This window comes from Equus asinus, chromosome 5 (assembly GCF_041296235.1).
Source record: "Equus asinus isolate D_3611 breed Donkey chromosome 5, EquAss-T2T_v2, whole genome shotgun sequence".
Classification (NCBI taxonomy): Eukaryota; Metazoa; Chordata; class Mammalia; order Perissodactyla; family Equidae; genus Equus; species Equus asinus.
In genome coordinates this window covers 30,164,384-30,183,806 of record NC_091794.1, presented here as the reverse complement: position 1 = coordinate 30,183,806, position 19,423 = coordinate 30,164,384, and the positions used below count along the sequence as shown (strand labels likewise).

At 46.3% G+C, this 19,423-nt stretch overlaps 1 protein-coding gene across 1 annotated transcript in view; it reads right to left on the bottom strand.

Moving 5' to 3' along the window:
* MB21D2 (Mab-21 domain containing 2) overlaps positions 1 to 16,169 on the bottom strand; it is a 108,070-nt gene extending 91,901 nt beyond the window's left edge. The window contains exon 1 of the mRNA XM_070509197.1: positions 15,618 to 16,169. Within this exon, the coding sequence (XP_070365298.1) occupies positions 15,618 to 15,828 (211 nt within the window). The 5' untranslated portion in view covers positions 15,829 to 16,169. The remainder of the gene's footprint in view (positions 1 to 15,617) is intronic.
* Between the last annotated feature and the right edge of the window lie 3,254 nt (positions 16,170 to 19,423).

Below are 19,423 nucleotides of genomic sequence, written 5' to 3'. Positions count from 1 at the left end.
AAAAATGACTCAGCACAGAATGGATTGAAAAGATGCAAGAATGGAAGCAGAAACCCCAGTGAGGAGATTATTGCAATAATCCAGGAAACAGATGGTAGTGGCCCAGATGCAGACGGTGACAATGGGAATGGAGAGAAGAAAACAGAGGCTAAAGAGGAAGGCAGAATTCACAGGCCTCAGTTCCTTTTCTGCTTTGGGATAGGAGGATGAGGCGGGGGGCTCCTGACGACCACCAAGTTCCTGTCCTGGGCACTCTGGTGAATGGTGGTGTGGCTGACTGAGGAGAAGCAGGTTTTGAGCACGGACAAATTCACTGGGGACACTCAATTTGTGGCACCTTTGGGTCATCCAAGACGAACTATGAGAGGCAGTCAAGAGGTCTGGGCTGAGACACAGGCTTGGGAGGCAGCAAGAGAGACAGAAAATGGTGCTGTAAGATAGATCAGACAGTGTGTGACGGGAGAAGTGACAGAAGCAGTTACTAAGAGTTGGACAAAGGAATACAAGTCTGTCCTTCACATGGAGGTTGAGAAAAAGGAGAAAACCAGGAAGAGGGTGTTGCCATGGAAGCCAAGGGAGGAGAGTTTAGGAGAGAATGGTCAACAATGTCAGGTTGGAGGAGGCATGACAAACCACAGTAACATGTTCTGTTTTGTTTTGGTTTTTCCTTCAAGGCATTGATCGTGATGTGTACTCTTTTTTTTCACTGTCCATCTGCTCCTAAGACCCCTATCAACAACATAAAGTTTGTTCCCCATTGTATTCCTACTACCCGGCAGAGGGCTCGTTGCACAGAGGTTCTTCAAGATCTCTGTGGAAGGAACACATGGAGAATGCATGCGTGAATGTTTAGGAAGAAATCAGTAATGAAGGAGAAACTGCAGGTGACGGGGGCAGGAATAATCCCCAGGGGAGAGGCCTGAGCCCGCAGACAGAATGAGATCCAAGAGACAGGAACAGGCATTGGTCGGTCTTGAATGACACAAAGATACTGAGTAAAATCATTTTCCATCAATCCTCTTCCCCAAGAGATTATAAAATTCTCTCCCATGAGTTTCTACATTGTCCAGATGGGTTCACCAATCCAGGAGGCTTCCATTCCCACTGATATTTTATTGCAGGAAAACCATGAGTAAGTAGGTTGGGAACGAGGTTTCTCTGAGGATTCCGATTCCAATCCTCTGCATCTTAAGCAGGAGGATCTCAAGAAGTTATTTCATCCCAACAACTGATTTCGTAGCATGACGCCAATGTGCTTCAATGTTTTAAGACAAGGCAGTGTACAAACAGCTGCCCTTATAAGACGAGGAAACCGGACAGGGTTATTTAACAAATAATTATTCACTTTTCAAAAGTAGTTATTTATAGCACTGAAGAGCCAGATCTCCTAGTTCACATAAAATCCAATTCAATTCATAAATTTTGATGTCAAAGTAACTTTCTTAAGAGTACATTTGGCATCTGCCTTTCAGTGAAAAAAAGATCTGCTCCCCACTCTCCCCACAATGATAGATTACGTTAACCATGCCCTAATTAAATGCTCTAAATCTGGAATGACACGCAGGGGGGAGGGGGGACATGGAGCAGAGAGAGGAAAAAACCTGTGCCTCCATAAGACTGCCCTAATTTACTGTGCATCAGGGGCCCAGGTGACCTTTATACAGCCTTAAATCAATCACTTAGCCGGGACACACCTTCTCACTTTCAAAATGAGGAGACTGTGGATGAGATGAGATTTCATACAAAGGACTTTCAATAAATATAAACCACAAGCATCAAAAGAATGCTTGTCCTGAGGGCTGCTGGGGAAGGCCAAATGATAGAATGGAAAGACTCTGGACCAGGAAGCAGAAGAACCACACAGCAACTGGCTTCCAGGACAGAACCACCATCTTCTCCACTCTGCCCACCACTCCCTCACCTCCATCCCCCCTCCCGCAATGTTCAGCACCACCTGACGTTTATACTCCAGCAACCAACACAGAGCCTGGCATTGTGACGGTACTCATGTTTTGGAAAGGCACAAGGAGAAAAGGAGCCTAGGTTTGAATCCAGCCTCCCCCACCAGCTTGAGAAAGCGACTGAACTGCTGTAGTTTTGTCATAGGTAAAGTGGGGATGGTAACAGTACCCTCCCTGCAGGTTGTTGTGAGGATTAAACAGGTTAATGATCATGAAGCACTTCAAACAATACCTGGCAAACAGTGAGCGTGCTTCCCAGGATCATGGTCATCGCCACCATCACCGGTTTGACCTTGAGCAAGTCACTGTCCACCGTGGGGCTAAATTTGCCCGCATGTAGAATGATGGGGCGGATGAACTGATCTCAGAAAGATCCCCACTGCCTTAACTCCTCTGTAATTCTGTGAATCCTATTACAACTCTCTAAATCCTCCTAAGGCGCCGAGCTCTCAGACCAGCAGCAGAGAGGGAAGGTAGAGCTGGTTCTCCTTCAAGTCCCAAGGAGCTGACTAGCCCACGGAGCTTCAACTCCTCCCAACCACACCTGGACCGAGAGTCCCATGGTCCACCCAGTCAGCCCCTTCCTTACTGTACATACAGACTGTCCACAGATGAAAACATTCGTCATGATAGTCAAAGCTGCGGAAACAGCACAGGTGGGAGAAAAGGACACGCTTCACAGGAAAGAAACCAGAGGAGGAGAGACAAGGAACAATCGAAGGACAAAAGCCAACACGCCCGACCAGAAATACACTGCCCCCACGAGGCTACTTATTTAGCATCCTTCATCTAACAACAATTAAAAGAACTTCAAACTACACAGGGCAGCTCTGGAGCAAGGGAAATGTTCTCTACCTTAAAGCAGAGCCCTCTCAGAGAGACCCTCCCTGGGGAGCAAAGGCTACTGGGTGGACCCCCTCAGGTGCAAACACCTTCTCAGGGAGCAGTCACGTGCCGACATTGACCTAACCTCCACTCTGCCCAAAAGTAAAATCAGTGTTCAGGATGATCAAGTCTCCTTTCCTTTTGGGGCCTCAGTTTCCACTTCTGTAAAATGGAAGAGGAACTTGGCCCACGTAATTTCCAAGTTCCCTAGCAGCATTCAATTTGTAGTATTCCCTCAATGATTTCATCAAAGTTTTTTTTTAATGAGATAAAAATAGAAAGTTCATAGTTATTTACCATTTTCTGCCTGAAGCTGCACTCCCTGGGTTTAAACCCCACTCTACTAGAAGCTCTGTGATTTCAGGCAAATCACGTACCCTCTCTCTGTGCTTTGGATTTCTCACTGGTAAATAAGACAAGGAAAAGCAACCCTTCCCCATAGGATTGGGTTGTTGTTAGGATCCAGTTAGTTAATACACATAAAGCATAAAATACCCAGAACTGTGCCTGGAACATGGCAAGCATTATTTTAGTGTGGCTACTATTATTTTCAAAGTTACACAGATAGTTTTTGTATTCAAAGGGGAAATTTGGGAGACAGTATGCTAGGACTAACACCTACCCACGCGCGCACACACACACACACACACACACTTGGCAGGTAGACAGGAAACCTGGGTTCTAGTCACAATTCTGCCCCAAAACTGGCTGTACGCTTATAGACACATGACTGTCCCTCTCTGGGCCTCAGTTTCCAGAGCAGACAGCCCAAGGATTTCCCGGAAAGTATTCAGATCAGAGGTGATAAACTGGCAGCCACAGTGTTCAGTGTGACCTACAGCTTTAAACCACATTGTGTTCCTTTAATATTTGATTTTATTCTCAATATTTAAAAATCTAGAGATTTCACATAAAAATCCAGATTCACTGGGGTTCTTAAGACATTCAAAGTTCTATCAGCCCTGGGCCCTCAGCAGTGGTTCTTAAAGTGTGGTCCCTGCGCCAGCAGCAGCCGCATCACCTCGGAACTCATGAGAAATGCAAACTCTGGGGGCTGGATCCCAGACAGACCGAATCAGAAACTCCAGGAGTGGGGCAGGCACTCTGCGTTTTAACAGGCAGGAGACTGATGCACAGTCAAGTTGGAGAAGCACTGCAACGGAGGAACAACTGGCAGGGGCTGAGGAACCGTGTCCCCCTTTAGTCAAGAGGGGTGGGAGGTGATCTCGTTCCCCAGTGCACCCCCCCACCGCCCAGCATCCCAGACTCCGACACCGAGGACCAGATGGCATTTACTGAGCTGTCCACCGCACTCATTTCCCTTACCGCCCAGTCCCTGGTGGGCCTTTGGCTCACCAGCTCTGCTCTAGACGGCCCACCGCTTCTCACAACAGGGCTATGAGCCCATCAGACGCCGTACGCCAGGGGGATTGTGCTGTTCCAAATCAGAAACACAGCCTGTAGGAAGGCAAGCGGCGCACACCAAGGGCACAGCTGAAAGAACAAACTGTTGCGCTTCCTTTATTAATCATAACACAATCCACACAAGCAGTTGCTATTAAGAACAGCTGCGGCTGCTAAAAGGGTGAGCCTGAAGCAGCCCAGAAAGTGCTTACAAGTTGAATACCGCTAACAGGCACGTGCAGACTTGCTGTCCGCTGGCTGGGTTCCTCCTACTGATCCTCATGCCCCTCTCTGGACTGGAAATCCTCCTTCCGAACCCTGGGACAGGGTGGGGAGAGGGAAGGGCGAAGGCTTCTAGAATTAGCACAATACAAAGAATTTGGGGTGAGCTTCACAGGACTCGAGTTTGATCCCACCTCAACCATTCAGTGACCTTGAGCGAGTTACTTAAATTCTCTTGGCCATCGGCTTCTTTGTTAAAATAGAGACAATAATAATACCTACTTCATAGGGTTGTTGTCAGGAATAAGTCAAAATGAGATTATACATGTGGAAGTATTTTGTAAACTGGGGAGGACCAGATATAAATAAAGGCTTATTATCATCCCATGAAAACTGCAATTTGACCCACAAATTGTCTAATACAGGACACACTATTTCCAGCTCAGGGCTATCAGAGGTGAAATCAGAGAATCACACGACTACAAAGGGCCTTTTGAGGACCCGTAATCCAACCTTTCTACACTGTCCCCTGCCCCGAGTCCCTGAAGGCTACAGACCAGAGCCAGGTCAAAGCGGGGCCCCACCTGGAAAACCTCCACCTGCAGGAGGCTCCCTCCGAGCCGAGGCAGGCAGCCCTTCCTTTCACCTGAGGCCTAATCTGAACACAGACCAACCCTCCTTGGAGAAGCCAAATCAGACTTGCTATAATTTAAGCAGCCTTGAAAGCTGCTTGCAAACTGACCCCTTTGCACGTCCCGCCCTGCCTCCCTGGAATACTCCTCCATCCCCTCTTCAGATGGTCGGCTCCTTATCCTTCCATTTCAAATGTCTCTGCTTCAGAGAGGCCTTCTCTACCGCTCTTCATTCCATCCTACCCAGTGACCCTCCCATCATAAGATTCTCTGCTTCTCTTTTTCATAGCACACATCCCTATTTATCGGCACGCTTAAATCTTGTTGACTTCCCCAGAGAACAGAAGTCCTGTAGAGGTAGTGACCTTCCTTCTCTTATTCACCACTCTGTGCACTTACATAGCAATTGCACCAGTACATGGTAGGCACTCCAACATATCTGGATTGAATTTATGAATGAATGAATACTTAACACCATTCCATGCACATTGTAGAGACCCAAATACTAGTTAGAAGAAACAAAAACCAAAACAAGACTGACACCAACTCCCACTACTGACTTGACAACTCACAGAATCATGTCGTCGTGTGTGGAGGATAAATATAAAAAATAAACCAAGTGAACAACAGGTCCCCAAGCCAGCTTTATTCACAGCAGCACTGTCCCTGGTTATGTGTGTCTTTATCTCATGCAGAGGGAATTCATCAAAAGGCACTTAAGGAAAAGCAAGATAGCTGCTTCCTGGAGACAGGGCCTCACATAATGGCATAATCATGAACTGTCCTTAAAGAGATCACTCAGCTGGCAAGTACTTATCCAGGTCCACTGTGAACACTGCCACAGACCCTGAGAGCCAGCTGGGCAAGGCCTCACAATCAGAGGTGGAGAATGCATACCTAGAGGGCCTGTACTTCCCGTCCAGCCTCAGCCAGCCTCACTCACTAGACACCCTCAGCTCAGGAGGAGAGCACAGAAGCTCAGAGAGGAACGAAGGCTGCCACCCTTGCCTTGTCTGGGAATACGGACTCACCCCAGCAACCCAGGAAAGATGTCTGAGGGTAGAAAAGCCCATGAGCTCTTTGCAGGCAGTGCGCTGCAGCAGACGACACTCGAGATCTGGGTTGAGTCCTGTTCTAGAACTTACTCCATGCCCTCCAACTAAGTCACATCAACTCCCAGAGTCTCAGTAAACAGGAGGTAACAGTTTCTACACAACCTTTCTCAAAGGCCTGTTCTAAGAATAATACATACCATACCAGCTGTGATTATGTATTATAATCTATAAAGCATTGTACAAAGGGAAGTTATTACTATTGATGGCAAGTAACAGTAGTTTATAATAGTGAAGAATTGCTACAATATGGATCCCAGAGTAGGCATCTAGACACTTGCAGGTTGACTGATCAGCATACCAAACACCTTCATGGGAAAGACAACTTATGCCTTCTCTGTGTTCTACAAAGCCTCAGTGTGGGCACGCAGGAGGTCCATGAGTACTCGACATGCCCATGGAAGAAAAGTCAGGGTCTCCAAGAAAGGAGACATTCCCACAAGTCACCATTTGCTTCCCTCAGTCAACAGCTACTGCAACCACTTGGGACATTTCTTAAATTGCCCTAGGATAAGTCTTAAAGATGTTATTCTTGGAATCTAGAAAAAAACTCCCCTACACCTGTCTGCCACATAAGGAGATCAGATCAAGATATTCTTGACTCCAGAAAAAATAACACAGCACAGCTTAACGGAGAGGGAAAATCATAAAGAGCCAAAGTCAGAAAGTGCCTACTCCTTAAATAGAGCCCGAAACAAGACGCTTCACATAGAAAAGCTCTTTCAAAGTGAATCAAGCCACTTAACACTCTGTGAGCACCTACTGAGTACATCACCCCACTGGGTGCTGCAAAGATAAAGAAGCCAGTTCTTTAACCTAGAGTGTGGAGAAGAATGTGCTAAGGGCTATAAAAGCAACCAGGTGTTAGGAGAGCACAGGGAAAAGCAAAATTTTCCTCCTTGGACAGACACAGGAAAGTTTTATGAGTCGAGTGGCATTTGAGCTGGGAGAGGACAACAAAGCAGAGATAAGGTGTCACTGCTCTCTTTAGAAGCTGACGCTCCTAACTGCCTTGGTGATATAGATCGTCTTGACAGGCTGGAGAAGTCTATGGGCCCCTGCAAAAAGTAGCACATTTAAATGAATATAAAATCACAGGGGACTTTATAGAAAATCAGTATTAAAATACGAAATGCATTTAAAAAGTAAATTTGTGATAGAGTACCATTTGTGATTCTTTATTAATGCACTAAATAAAATCTAGCAGCAAGTCTAAAATCCACCATAATTTCAGAGATAAATGACTTTTTGAGATATCTGTAACAACTATAATGTGAAATGAAAATATCTGTGATTTCTGTTGGCAACAAAAGCAAAAAACATAGGTACCGCTAACACTACAATGGTTTATTACCTACTTTTATAATGGAAGAAAATGCTATATTTTCAGTTAGAGGTTAATAAAGATAAAGATGTAATTTTTTTGCTATTCAAGTTCACAGACTCCACACCACTGTTTCCGTAGACCAAGGTTAAGAATCCTGATGGAGAAAACAGCCGAAGCAAAGGAATAAAGTGAGAAATACGGGTAGTGTCATGCAACCATGGAGGAGATGGTACTGAAAGGCAGGTAAAGCCCTCAGAAGTTACCAAAATAAAGGTTCATCACCTCCAATTATCAAGTCACAGAATGTGCTCTGAGTGCCAGAATAGTACCTTCTTTTTGGAATGAAAGAAGGTAGGAGAACATCTTTCCACAGGTTTCAGTTATAGCTCCTTTTTAAAAGTGTGGTAGACGACAACATATTGATAAATTTACCAAGAAAACAACATATCCAATATGATTATTGTTCTATAAAACTATATGCCTGTAAGTATGAGTGGCTGTAAGCAGGTGTATAAACACAGATGTCTAGAAAAAATGTAAATCAAATATTAACAGTAATTAGAATTTGGGGGTGATTTTACTTTGTTCTTTGTATTTTCTATATAGTTATGTCACCTAATGACCAGGATACATTCTGAGAAGTGTTTCATGAAGCAATTTCATTGTTGTGCGAAGACCATAGAGTATACTAAAGGGGAACAAAATTTGCCACCCCAAAATGTGTCTCTTTAACATAAGGATTATTTTAGCCTGATTCTTTTCTTTTCTTTTCTTTTGTTTTTTTTTGCTGAGGAAGATTTGCCCCAAGCTAACATCTGTTGCCAATCTTCCTCTTTTTGGTTGAGGAAGATTTGCCCTGAGCTAACAACTGTGCCAATCTTCCTCTGTTTTGTATGTGGGTCACCACCACAGCATGGCCACCAAGTGGCATAGGTATGTGCCCAGGAACTGAACCCAGGCGGCCAAAGCTGAGCATGCCAAACTTAACCACTAGGCCATGGGGCCAGCCCCAGGCTGATTATTTCTAAGAAACAAAAGACTCAGGACCAGCCCCAGTGTCCTAGTGGTTAAGTTTGGCATGCTCCACTTCGGCAGCCTGGGTTTAGTTCCCTGGCACAGCAGAGCAGCCCACAACATTCATCTGTCAGTGGCCATGCTGTGGTGGAGGCTCACATTCAAGAAATAAAAGAGGAAGACTGGCAACAGATGTTAGCTCAGGGCAAATCTTCAGCAAAAAGAAGATTAGGGGCCAGCTCAGTGGCATAATGGTTAAGTTCATGTGCTCTGCTTTGGCAGCCTGAGGTTTGTGGGTTTGGATCCCAGGCACGGACCTACACACTGCTCATCAAGACATGCTGTGGTGGTGTCCCACATAGCAGGGGGAGATTAGCACAGATACTAGCTCAGCGACAATCTCCCACAAGCAAAAAGAGGAAGATTGGCAGTATATGTTAGCTCAAGACAAATCTTCCTCAGCAAAAAAAGAAAAAAAAAAAAAGGCTCAAAGTTTTTGTTACTCCCCCAGCCCCCATAACTGCCTAAAAGAATTCAGATAAAAAACCTGTCTCAGGAAGAGAGCTATCATCTTAACATAACATGAACTAGGTAGTAGAAAGGGAGGAACTTAGAAAAGTCTGTTTGTTGGGCTCCCCTCCATGTTCTTCCATTTCTGTATGACCAAACACTTGTTTTCCCTACCTGTGAATTGCCTTCCTTCCCTCATTCTCTACCCCGCCCCTGCAACATCTTTTGTCTTTAGTTAAGGATGGTATTTAAGGTGAGGGCTTTGGTCGTTTTCACGAGTTACTGGGTTTTCCTGGGTTTCTCCCATGTCTACATGTCATTAAACTTCTGTTTGCTTTTCTCCTGTTAATCTGTCTCATGTCAACTTAATTCTTAGACCGGCAAGAAGAACCTAAAAGAGTAGAGAAAAACGTCTTCCTCCCCTACAGTGCTTACACAAACCTGGGTGATCCAGCCTACTACACACCTAGGCTACTAATCTTATGGGTCCATGTTCGTATATGCAGCCCATCATTGACTGAAACATTGTTATGCAGTGCATGACTGTAATTGGAAAATGCGCAAAAAGAGGCCCAGAAGAGGTTAGGAGACTTATTCAGGGTAACACACAGACCACACAGTACAAAACAGAGCTGTATTAGAACTCAGAAATGTCCTTCTTTTTCACTGCACAAAAAGTTTCAGATTCAGAATTAAATGCACCTCAACACATGAGGTAGTCTAATTAACAGTGCCAACTTACATATTCAGAAATTAAGGCTCAGAGTCTGTTAAGTGACTTGCCCAACGTCACACAGCAAGAACAGTGTAACTGGAAGAGTCAGGGCTAGAATCCTAGCCTCCCCCACTCCTGACAGCAGAATAATGTCCTTGTTAAAAGCAAGAGTTTTGATCAGCCTGACCCCAGTTGAGTCCCAGCTATGCCACTTACTTGCTGGTAAACTTAGGAAACTCCTGGACTTTTCCAATCCTACCATTCCCCGTTATACTTTACTTCAAAGGGTTATGGTGATGATTAAATGATACAATGATGTAAAGCTCTATGACATCCTCTGCCGCAGAGTAAACCTCTAATCATCTCAGTCACTGTGCCTCCCTGTCTCTCTCTCCGTGGAAGGACTCCAGTTCCAGGAGCCAGCAGACATATCTGCTCATTTGGCTCAGCAACCTGGTTCTAGTCTCAAAGGTCAACTGGGACCACGCTCATTGTGTGCAGGAGCAGCTCTGCTGGACAGAGAATGCACGACATCAGGCCTAACACAGGACAGGATGTCGGAGTGCTGAGCAGCCAGTCTGGGGATCTCCAGCGATTCTGATTCAATAGGTCTAAAACAGGACCAGAGATTCCAAATGGTTAAAAAGCTCCAGGAGAGTCTAAAAAGCTAATATTCAATGACAAGTTCTCAGTTTGACAAGAGAAGCTAACATTTCTGTGAATACTAAAGGCCCCAATCTAATCTAGAGCCATGCATTAGCCAGCGGGGGCCACAACAAGGACATCATGGGAAGGACCAAGGATCATCAACAGTCCTAGGGCTCTTCTGTCAAGGACAAAAGGTAGCAACTGCCCAGAACCCTGGAGGGAGAACTGAAACCAAGCCAAACCCAACCAGACCAAATCCGGCAAAAATACATGTTCAGACGGACCTCCCTACCCTAGATGCATGTTTTCAGAGCTGGAACAGACTTCAGAGACGACCTCGCCCATTAGACACATACAGCACAATAGTAACTAGAACTCTAAGGAACTTATCAAGACTTGCAGGACCATAAAGCAACAACGCACAGTAAAACCCCTCAATAAACATTGCTGGATGAAGTCATCAAGAGAAAAGGGGCATTCAAACACTGGAAAGACAGGGTTTCAAAATGGCCTATTCTGAAGACACAGAAAGTGCCTAAAACCATGGCAGGTCCAGCCACATGCAGAAGCACCACAGTAGAAGGTCAGACCTTTGAAGCAGCCAGGAGGGATTTACAGGCCTGAAAGGAGTCAAGAGCCAGCAAACTGTTCTAGAGTTGGTGGGCAAAGGAGATGAGGAGGGGTCTCCACAGGCCCGTATGAATTTCTCAGGTTTTAAGCACTATTTTATCTTTAGGACCCCGCATATGGCATTCAGCAAATATTTGTTGAATGTGTGAAAGTAAGAGAGGTCTCAGATACAGGTAGTCAGACAAAGGGCAAAACATCCCTGGTCCCACAGGCTAAGCAGGGCTCCTGAGTGGAGCACGCCCCAGGGAGTGGGCCTTTCTGTTGTCTGACCCAAGAACGATGGAAATGAATTGCTAGTACGACAGCAGGAACACAAGTTTTCGAGTCAGACACAACTGGGTTCAAACTCAAACTCCGCATGCTCTTGGCCTAAGTACTGGACCTCTTTGAGCCTCAGTGTCTCATCTTTAAAAGGGGATAATACCACCTACTTCACTGCCAATATAGGTATGATGATATTTATCTTTACAAAGCTGTTGGATGAAAATTACATGAACTAATGGATTTATGCAAAGTAGCTAGCACACTGGCCAGCACACAGTATGAGCTTAACAAATGGCAATGGGTGTTGTAATTAATCACGCCCTCTCTAGCCAGAGTCTATATTCTCCTAGGCTGCCTCTAATTGTACTCCAGAGTTCTTTCTGATACCAAGCCGCAGAAATAACTCCAGTTTAAGTTCACTAGGTTTTCTAGTAACGCCCATTTCTTTAAATAAATAATCAGATCAGGTATACATTCCTTTTCAGTTTACAAAGTAACTTCACACTCACACATAACTCTGAAACAATGCATTGCTATTATCCAGGTTTAAGAGATGAAGACACTAAGACCACCCAGCTGGGAAAAGGCAGACTGGGATCGGAAGTACAGGTTTTAACATTTGATTATAATGAGCATCATTTTCTCAACCAGAAATTCAAACAAGTGATTTTATTATGGAATAAAGTACTTGAACTCTGACTGCGCCACAAATCCCCTCAGATGCTGTTTGGATCACCCTAATACTTAGAGCTAACATCAGAAACAAAATCCTGAAAGAAGAGGCAATAATTTTTTTTTAAACAAAGCCCCTCGTCTGGAGTAAAAGCACCTATTCTTCATGGTCTCAAGTAGAAGAGGAACATGTCCGAGAGTCAGGTCCACGTGCGTTTTAGCAACATCTCTACCATTTATTAGCCATGGGACCCTGAATGATTCTTAACTCCAGTAAATGTCAATATCTTCCTCTGTGTAATGGGAAAGCATTACTCCTAAGGTTGTGTGAGGTTTCTGGCATTGAGAAGGCAATTGGTAAATTTCACCTACTCCAATAACCATGCCATGGTACCGACCACATGAACTGCAGGGTAAGCGACCGCTTGTCTTCCTTCCTGGCTTCTACAGCTTCTGCATACCGGCCCCCCCCCCCCCCCCGCCCGCCCCGTTCTGCATCTGTTCAATGGGGACACAACCAGTCTCCATCCGACCTCGCCAGGGAATGAAGATAACAAAAGAGCTGGCAGAGACATTATGCAAATACCAAATATTATTAAAACATTAATGAACTCTGGCAATTTCCCTGACTTTTGATAAATAGTGTTTATTATGCACTGCCAGCCTCTCACACAATCTGGGTTCTCAGATATTAACTAGATAATAATAGCAATCATTCTCCTAAAAGAGCAAGGTGTAAAGAAATATGGAGCGAATGTAGATTCCAGCTAACACCTGCCTCCAAAGGAATCAGAATCTCTGTACAAGCAGAGAATGTCAGGACAGACCATGGAGACCACGGGGATGACCACAGTGACCACCAGCCTGCTTACATCAAGTCCACAGCCTAGACAGAGCCCTACTTTGATATGATAGTGGAGTTTCTTCGTGCTGACAGGCCACTGATTATAACAACTGTCTACCATCACTTTGCTCTTCTGGGTAAAGCTGCCTCCAAACTAGACAAAACAAAAAGGGTCTGGGAAGCTGGGGGGCTTCCATCCAAGCTAATAACCTTAGAGAGAGAGAGTGGCAGCTGCCCTGTCTGAAAACAGGGGTGGTGTTATCCACAGCTCCATGAAAAAGGCTTGCACCAAACTCCTCTGCCACCTCATTCTGGGTGAGGGGATAACATTTTTAAGCTGCTGACACTCTTAGGTACAGCTCAGACACAGGCAAAACAAAGCCAAGAGGACTTGCCCCCCACAAGTCCCAGAAATAAGGGCCTGGTGCCACCTTAACAAGCTGAGGGTTATTAAGACACCTCATTCACATATTCATGAAAGACTCAAGGCTGTGTGGCAAGTGAAACAAAGTGCACAAAAAGAGATTCTGTTTTTTAAACCAAGCGAAAATCCGCTTTAGAAAAAGTAAATCCACATGGGGACTCTTGCAGTCACCAAACCTTCACTTGTCTAGAGCAGCCAGCACCTCATTAAAGAAAAGCAAGGGACACACAAATGAATGCAGCACCACACACAGGCAAGTTCATCTCGCCATCTGCCTTGGAGGGTCCAGAGGGGCAAAAGGCTTACATGACACTCTCCTGAATTTTCTCTCCCGCAGGTGGAAATACCAAATTCCCAGGGGGCAAGAAAGACTTCTCTTGCAAGGTCAACTGGGTAAAAGGAATGGAAGATGATATAGTTTACTCTCAACACAATGCCACATATGACATTAAACACGTGTGTAAATTAAGCACCCTGGAATAATTCACCCTTCATATTTGGGTAACAGCTTTGCTAAATCAGTGTATCAGCTGTGGGGTTGTCACAGAAGTTCCTAAAGAGCTGGGCATTTAAACCTACCCCTCCCCATATCCTCCCACTTTCTGTCCCATGACTATCCTGACTGATGGTGACCTAGTACATTTTCCTAGTGAAAGATCAGGGCAGGAGACATTGGAATCGATGTGGGGGCTGTAACACTACAATGGCAGAATTCCATTATTTATGTCAATGAGGAAGGCCATGATTAAGCAACTTAAATAACTACCCTGACCCTTCCCTGTGTGTCCCCACTCTCCTGACAATCACTGAGCTGGTTTTCAGATCTGGAAGCTTTGTAAGCTTGTGAGCTTCCCCACCAGGTTAGGGAGTTAACAACAACACACATTTAATCCATCTCAGTAGTAATGGTCACATATCTCAACAGAGAGCTTTTCAATCCCACACACAATCTAGGATACACTGGGAGATCGTGGAGCAAAAAGTAAAATGCAGCCCCAAGTTTTAACACGCTTCATGCAACTTCCCAAAGCGTTACGACTACCGGCGACCACACATTCAGTTTGTATTACCCCCACACGGGCTGTGGGGCGGAACAAATCTGAGAGGGTAGAAGGTACTCTCCTATAGACCCAGCAACAACAGATAGCCGGCTGAAATCCAAGGAGACGGCAGGAGGAAAGCAAAAACTCACAGATCTTTTGCAATCAAATTCTCCACTACCTGGAAAATGGGCTGAGGATATGTGTGTAGAGCGCACAGAGACATGCCTTGGGGCAGCGCCACACTGGCGTCCCGGTTCTGCGGGATGTGACCGGCCAGGCCACGTACCGCACGCCGGCCAGGGTTGCGCTGGTGCAGCCGCAATCGATGTTGGAGGCTCCCAGCAGCGGACAGTCGTACTACATCTCAGTTGCAATAATCCGAACGACAGGACAGCTAAGGACGGGTTCGGTCTCCCTGACTCAATTATTTTCCTTTCCACATCATTCAACAATCTGTCTAAAGACCTGTAGGTGCTGGGCTGGGGGTGAGAGTGGGCGTCATATTTTCTATCCCCCGACGTCTCCCAGCTTCGAAACTCAGGGCACCTCTCTCGGCCAGCGCGTGGACGACACACAAAGAGGAGGCGGCTGGCGCTCCTTGGGATCTGAGCTCTAAGCCTGGTCATTTTCGAGCTGGGAATTAGGAATTCCGAGCTCAGCAAGAACCCTACAGAAGCACCGGAAATGCTTCCGAACGCTTCAAAGGGAAGTGGATTTGCAAATCAAAGTTGCAGGAACACCGGGCGCCCAGCCTACTTTAGCGGGTTACTAGGGAACACCCAACAAGTTTGGCCACCGGGGGCTCGGCATGACAGCGCCGCGCCGCAAGACTAGAGAAGCAACTTGTCGCTCGGGCGCGGAGCCAGAGCCCCAAGCTGTCTCCGCGCCCCGAGCTCAGGAGAGGACCCGAGACTCGGCGTTGGGAAGGCGCAGCTCCGTGCCTCCGAAGACATCCTGAATTGAAAGGGTCTCACCTGGACCGCGCTGCTTCCAAGGACGTCCCCCAACCGTGAGACGTTTCACTACGAACACTTCACCTACCTACCAGCCCCCGACCGATGAGAAATTAACAAAAGAGCCAGCCATCGGGGGGAAAAAGGGGGACCCGGCGCAAAGTAGTAGTAAGGAGAGGAGGGAAGGCAGCTCAGCTTGCGGCGGAGAAAGAAGGCAAGAGGCGGAACAGAGATGAGTTATGCCCCAGGCACCCGGCTCCAGGAAAAAAACCAAGAAGGAAAGAGAGCGCGAGAAGGGGGAATGGGTTCTTACCCCGCTTCCCATCACTCACACACCTCCCCCTTTTTCCTCCTTACCCAGCATGGAAAAGATGAAATCCTTGGCTGTGTGAATCTCCAGCGCTCTCTGGTCGTCGTATTCCCGCTGGTCGTGCTTCGTGAATTCTTGGATGAGTTTGTTCAATTCCTCCACCCGAGCTCCCGACCTGAAATCCAGCTCCGGGAACGTAGGCTTGTTGTTACAGCCCAGGGAGGCTGCCTTGCTGGCGGTGGGAGCCGCCATCTTCATGCAAAACGCGCCGAGTAGCAGCTCCGCGGCGGCGGCAGCACCCACCCCCGCCCCCCACCCCGCCCCCCTGGGCCTCCTCCCCTCGCCGGTTCCCTGGCTGTGGCCCCGGGCCGTGGGCGGGCTGGCGTCTAGGCGGGCGGTCCCGGCTCCGGGCGTCCCGGCTTCGGGAGGAGCTGGACTGCAGCGAGGGTGCGTGTGTGGCCCCGACACCCTCGCCTGCGCCCCCACGCCGGTCCCGATGCTGCAGGTCCTTGCCCTCCCCTGGCCCTCGCTGACAGCGGCGACAGCGGTCGTAGCGCCAACCGGAGCCTCCCCCCTGGCGAGGAAAGTGAAGTGGAAACAATGTGAAATTCACCAGCTCTGAAATCAACAAGCTGCCGGCTCCCGTGTTACGGAGCCAGCACCAGCGTCCCCATTTAAAGGGACAGCGCACCCAGTGGAAAGAAAAATGAAAAAATGACAAGAGGTCTGCGCGCCTCTGCCGCTTGCCAGTCTGTACTCGGGCAGACGTGCGAGGTGTGGGCGCATTCTTTCTCTACCTCCACCCCCTTTGGGGACAAGGCTTGTCAAGCACCTTCAAGGAGAAGGGAGTCTTCCTCCGTCTAATTTTAAGGGCGGTGTCCTGGACGAAGACATCTCTATGGGAGCATTTCCGTATCAAGAACTCCAGTGCCTTTAGATGGTGAAGGAACCTGTCTTAAGGAATTTGAAACTAGTCTTCTGCCCTTTTCTGCATAGATTGCCAAACGATAAGACTCAGCGTATCAAAAAAAAAAAAAAAACGAGTGCCCACCCCGGGCCGGTAGAGACACTCCCCTTAGCCACTAAAGTCTCCCTACCTTTGCCCTAGGTAATTTTCCTGTGTAATGGCATATTCACCTTAATATATAATGAGTTAATGAGCTCCAGCCTGCTCTAATGTAAAGATAGGGAAACTGAAGTGTGGGTGTGGGGGAGGGGAAACGGAATGCATTGCCCCAGGTTCCAGTGAATGTTGAATGACGAGGTGAAAATTCTCTCATTCAAAACAGTTTGAGCACGCACTATTTGCCGGGCAGAGTGCCAGAATCTGGGTAGACAGTGATAAGACAAAGGACACGGTTCCTACACAGGAGTTAGACTTACTTGACAAGGTACCTTCCATCTAAGTCGTGGCCCTTTAGACAGAATAGGATCTCAGAGGTGTTTTTGTGTTTATGAAGTTTTTGGCTCAAACACTTAGGAGGCCTATTCTTAGAAACAAAGTTTGCCTTCATCTCTCATTCTCCAAAATCCAAGTCTTTCCTATCCCACCGTCCCTGTTTGAGAAGGACCTTTTCGTTTTCTTACCTGGCTTCTTATCATAGCCAAGGATAAAAACTCTTTTGTTAGTCTAGGCTCTGCCATGCTTTTCCCTACAAAATGGAGATGATGATAACTCCCGTCTCCTAGGTTGTTTTAAGGATTACATGAGATAAAGTGGGTCAAGCACTTAGTGGATGCCTGGCATAATGAGTACTTATTTAAATGTTCGCTGCTACTATTGCTGTTGTTATAAACGTCATTCTTTCCCTTCTCCAACCTGTTCTCCACATCGTTGCCACAGTGATCTTCACAAAACACAGATCTGGCCACTGACATCCCCCTGCAGTTTCTCTCCTCCTTACTCCCTTCCCAACTTCAGACCAAAGCCAATTTCATACCTGCCTTTTCCTGAACGCCTTCCCTAAGACCCTTCCCCAAGCTGGTGGCAGTGTCTCCCTCCTTAGAACCTACACTGCATCCTTGCAGAAACTTTCGTGTGACACTGATGAATTTTGATGTGGCTTTGTCATTATTAATGCAAGTTTCAAGCTATGAGATTCTTTAGGAGAAGGGCTACGTCTTATTCATCTTCATATTTCCCGCAGCATTTAGGCCTGCACAAAGGTCTTCAATGTTTATTGAATCAAGTAATGACTGAAGAAGACCTTTGGCATAGCCAGTTAATTTCTTTTGCTTTTGGTTTCCTTCTCTTTGAAACAAGTTTTCTCACCCAGTCTATATTAAAGAAGGGAGATACACGCCCAAATAAATGCTGGTGAACTGATGAGGTTGCCACTTAAACCTCTGGCTTTTGCAAGTCTGCTAGGCTGCCCTGACTTCTCGTCTGAGAGGGGATTAGCGTTACTTGGACAGTGGTGTAAGCCATGCAAGTCATCGGAACTCCAACACAAATCGATCTGCTCCCATCTGTCAGTGCTTCTCTCCTGATCAAGGGCAGGTATCTGTGAGGGAGCCGGCGGAGGCACAGTCGTTCCATGGCTCGGGGTGGTCCTAGTTCACCCGTGCAAGCAACAGACTCCAATCTACACAAAACAGTTTGAAATAATTGAGGCAGAAGGGTCAAGATGGCTTGAAGGAGGCATTGTTCCTCCCTTGTTTCTACCTTTGCCTGTGATGCTTATATTCATAGAGAGAAAACAGATAGTGAGCGGGAATTGTTCTCATTGTGCCGTAGCCTGGGCCTTGGATGTTCTCAGTGAGTCGATGAATAGTCTCTCTGTTTTTCTACGTTGTCTGTTCCACCTTCCATCAGCCAGATCAGAATTCTATGAATCATTGACCTTCAGTATTTAGTGAATGTCCTGAATAGTAAATGAAATACCTTTTATATGCTCTTATAGAACTCTGATAAGATGGTATTAATATCTCCTGTCAAATTGGCAAAATAGGGAAAGAGGATCAGGAACCTTATTTCCTGAACTGGTCTCTTGGGAGACTTTTTTAACCTCTGGGCCCTAATAGACAATGAGCGGCTCCAGGGCAAGTGCTGTGTCTCTTCGCCTTTGTAAACACTGCATTTAATACAGTTCCTGGCCCATCTTATGACCTTAATTAATATGTTTGAATGAATTAATTAATACCATCTCTCAAAGTCAAGGAAGTCAGAATCTAGGTGATTTTTGCTACAATCAAATATCTCAATGTAAGCCATTTGTGGTTTCCCGACAATCACTTAAGTGTAGGTATTTCTTCTTGAGTTTAATTAAATGCTTCTATTTTCATGCCTTCCCCCCCCTCCCGCCGTGTATGTTATATGGCCTAAGAGAAGGAAGGGAGATGGACAATAAAATGAAGAGAAAGAAAGAAAAAATAATTATTAGAAGATATTAAAGATTGTTTTAGTCTTAGAATAAAAGTGTGTATTTCTAGAGTTTTGACAAATGACTCAGGAAAGGGGAATGGAGTCTACCATCTAACTAAGCACTGAGGTAGGCTGTTTCTTCGCTTGCTCCTGCAGCATCAAACAGACCAAAGAAACTCGCTGCCTGTCCAAACTGGTGGCCCACTTAGAGACAGAACTTGCCCCTCCACTTTCTCACTCGCGAATTTTATTAGCTTGTGAAAGGAGCCCTCTTCTTGCATCTCTGGAGCTGTTTCTTTTTAAATCCAGCTCTAAAGTTCTGTGGCAAACCCTCAGCCATGAATAACTGGGCTGTGCAGAGCGTGCATTAAAAATAGCAAGCTCCACATCCACATGATGGATTAACAAAATATAATTTTAAACAAAGATTCTCTGGTCTGACAGAGATTTAAATAGCAGCCCAGGCTACAGATCTGGCCTTCTTGGGCA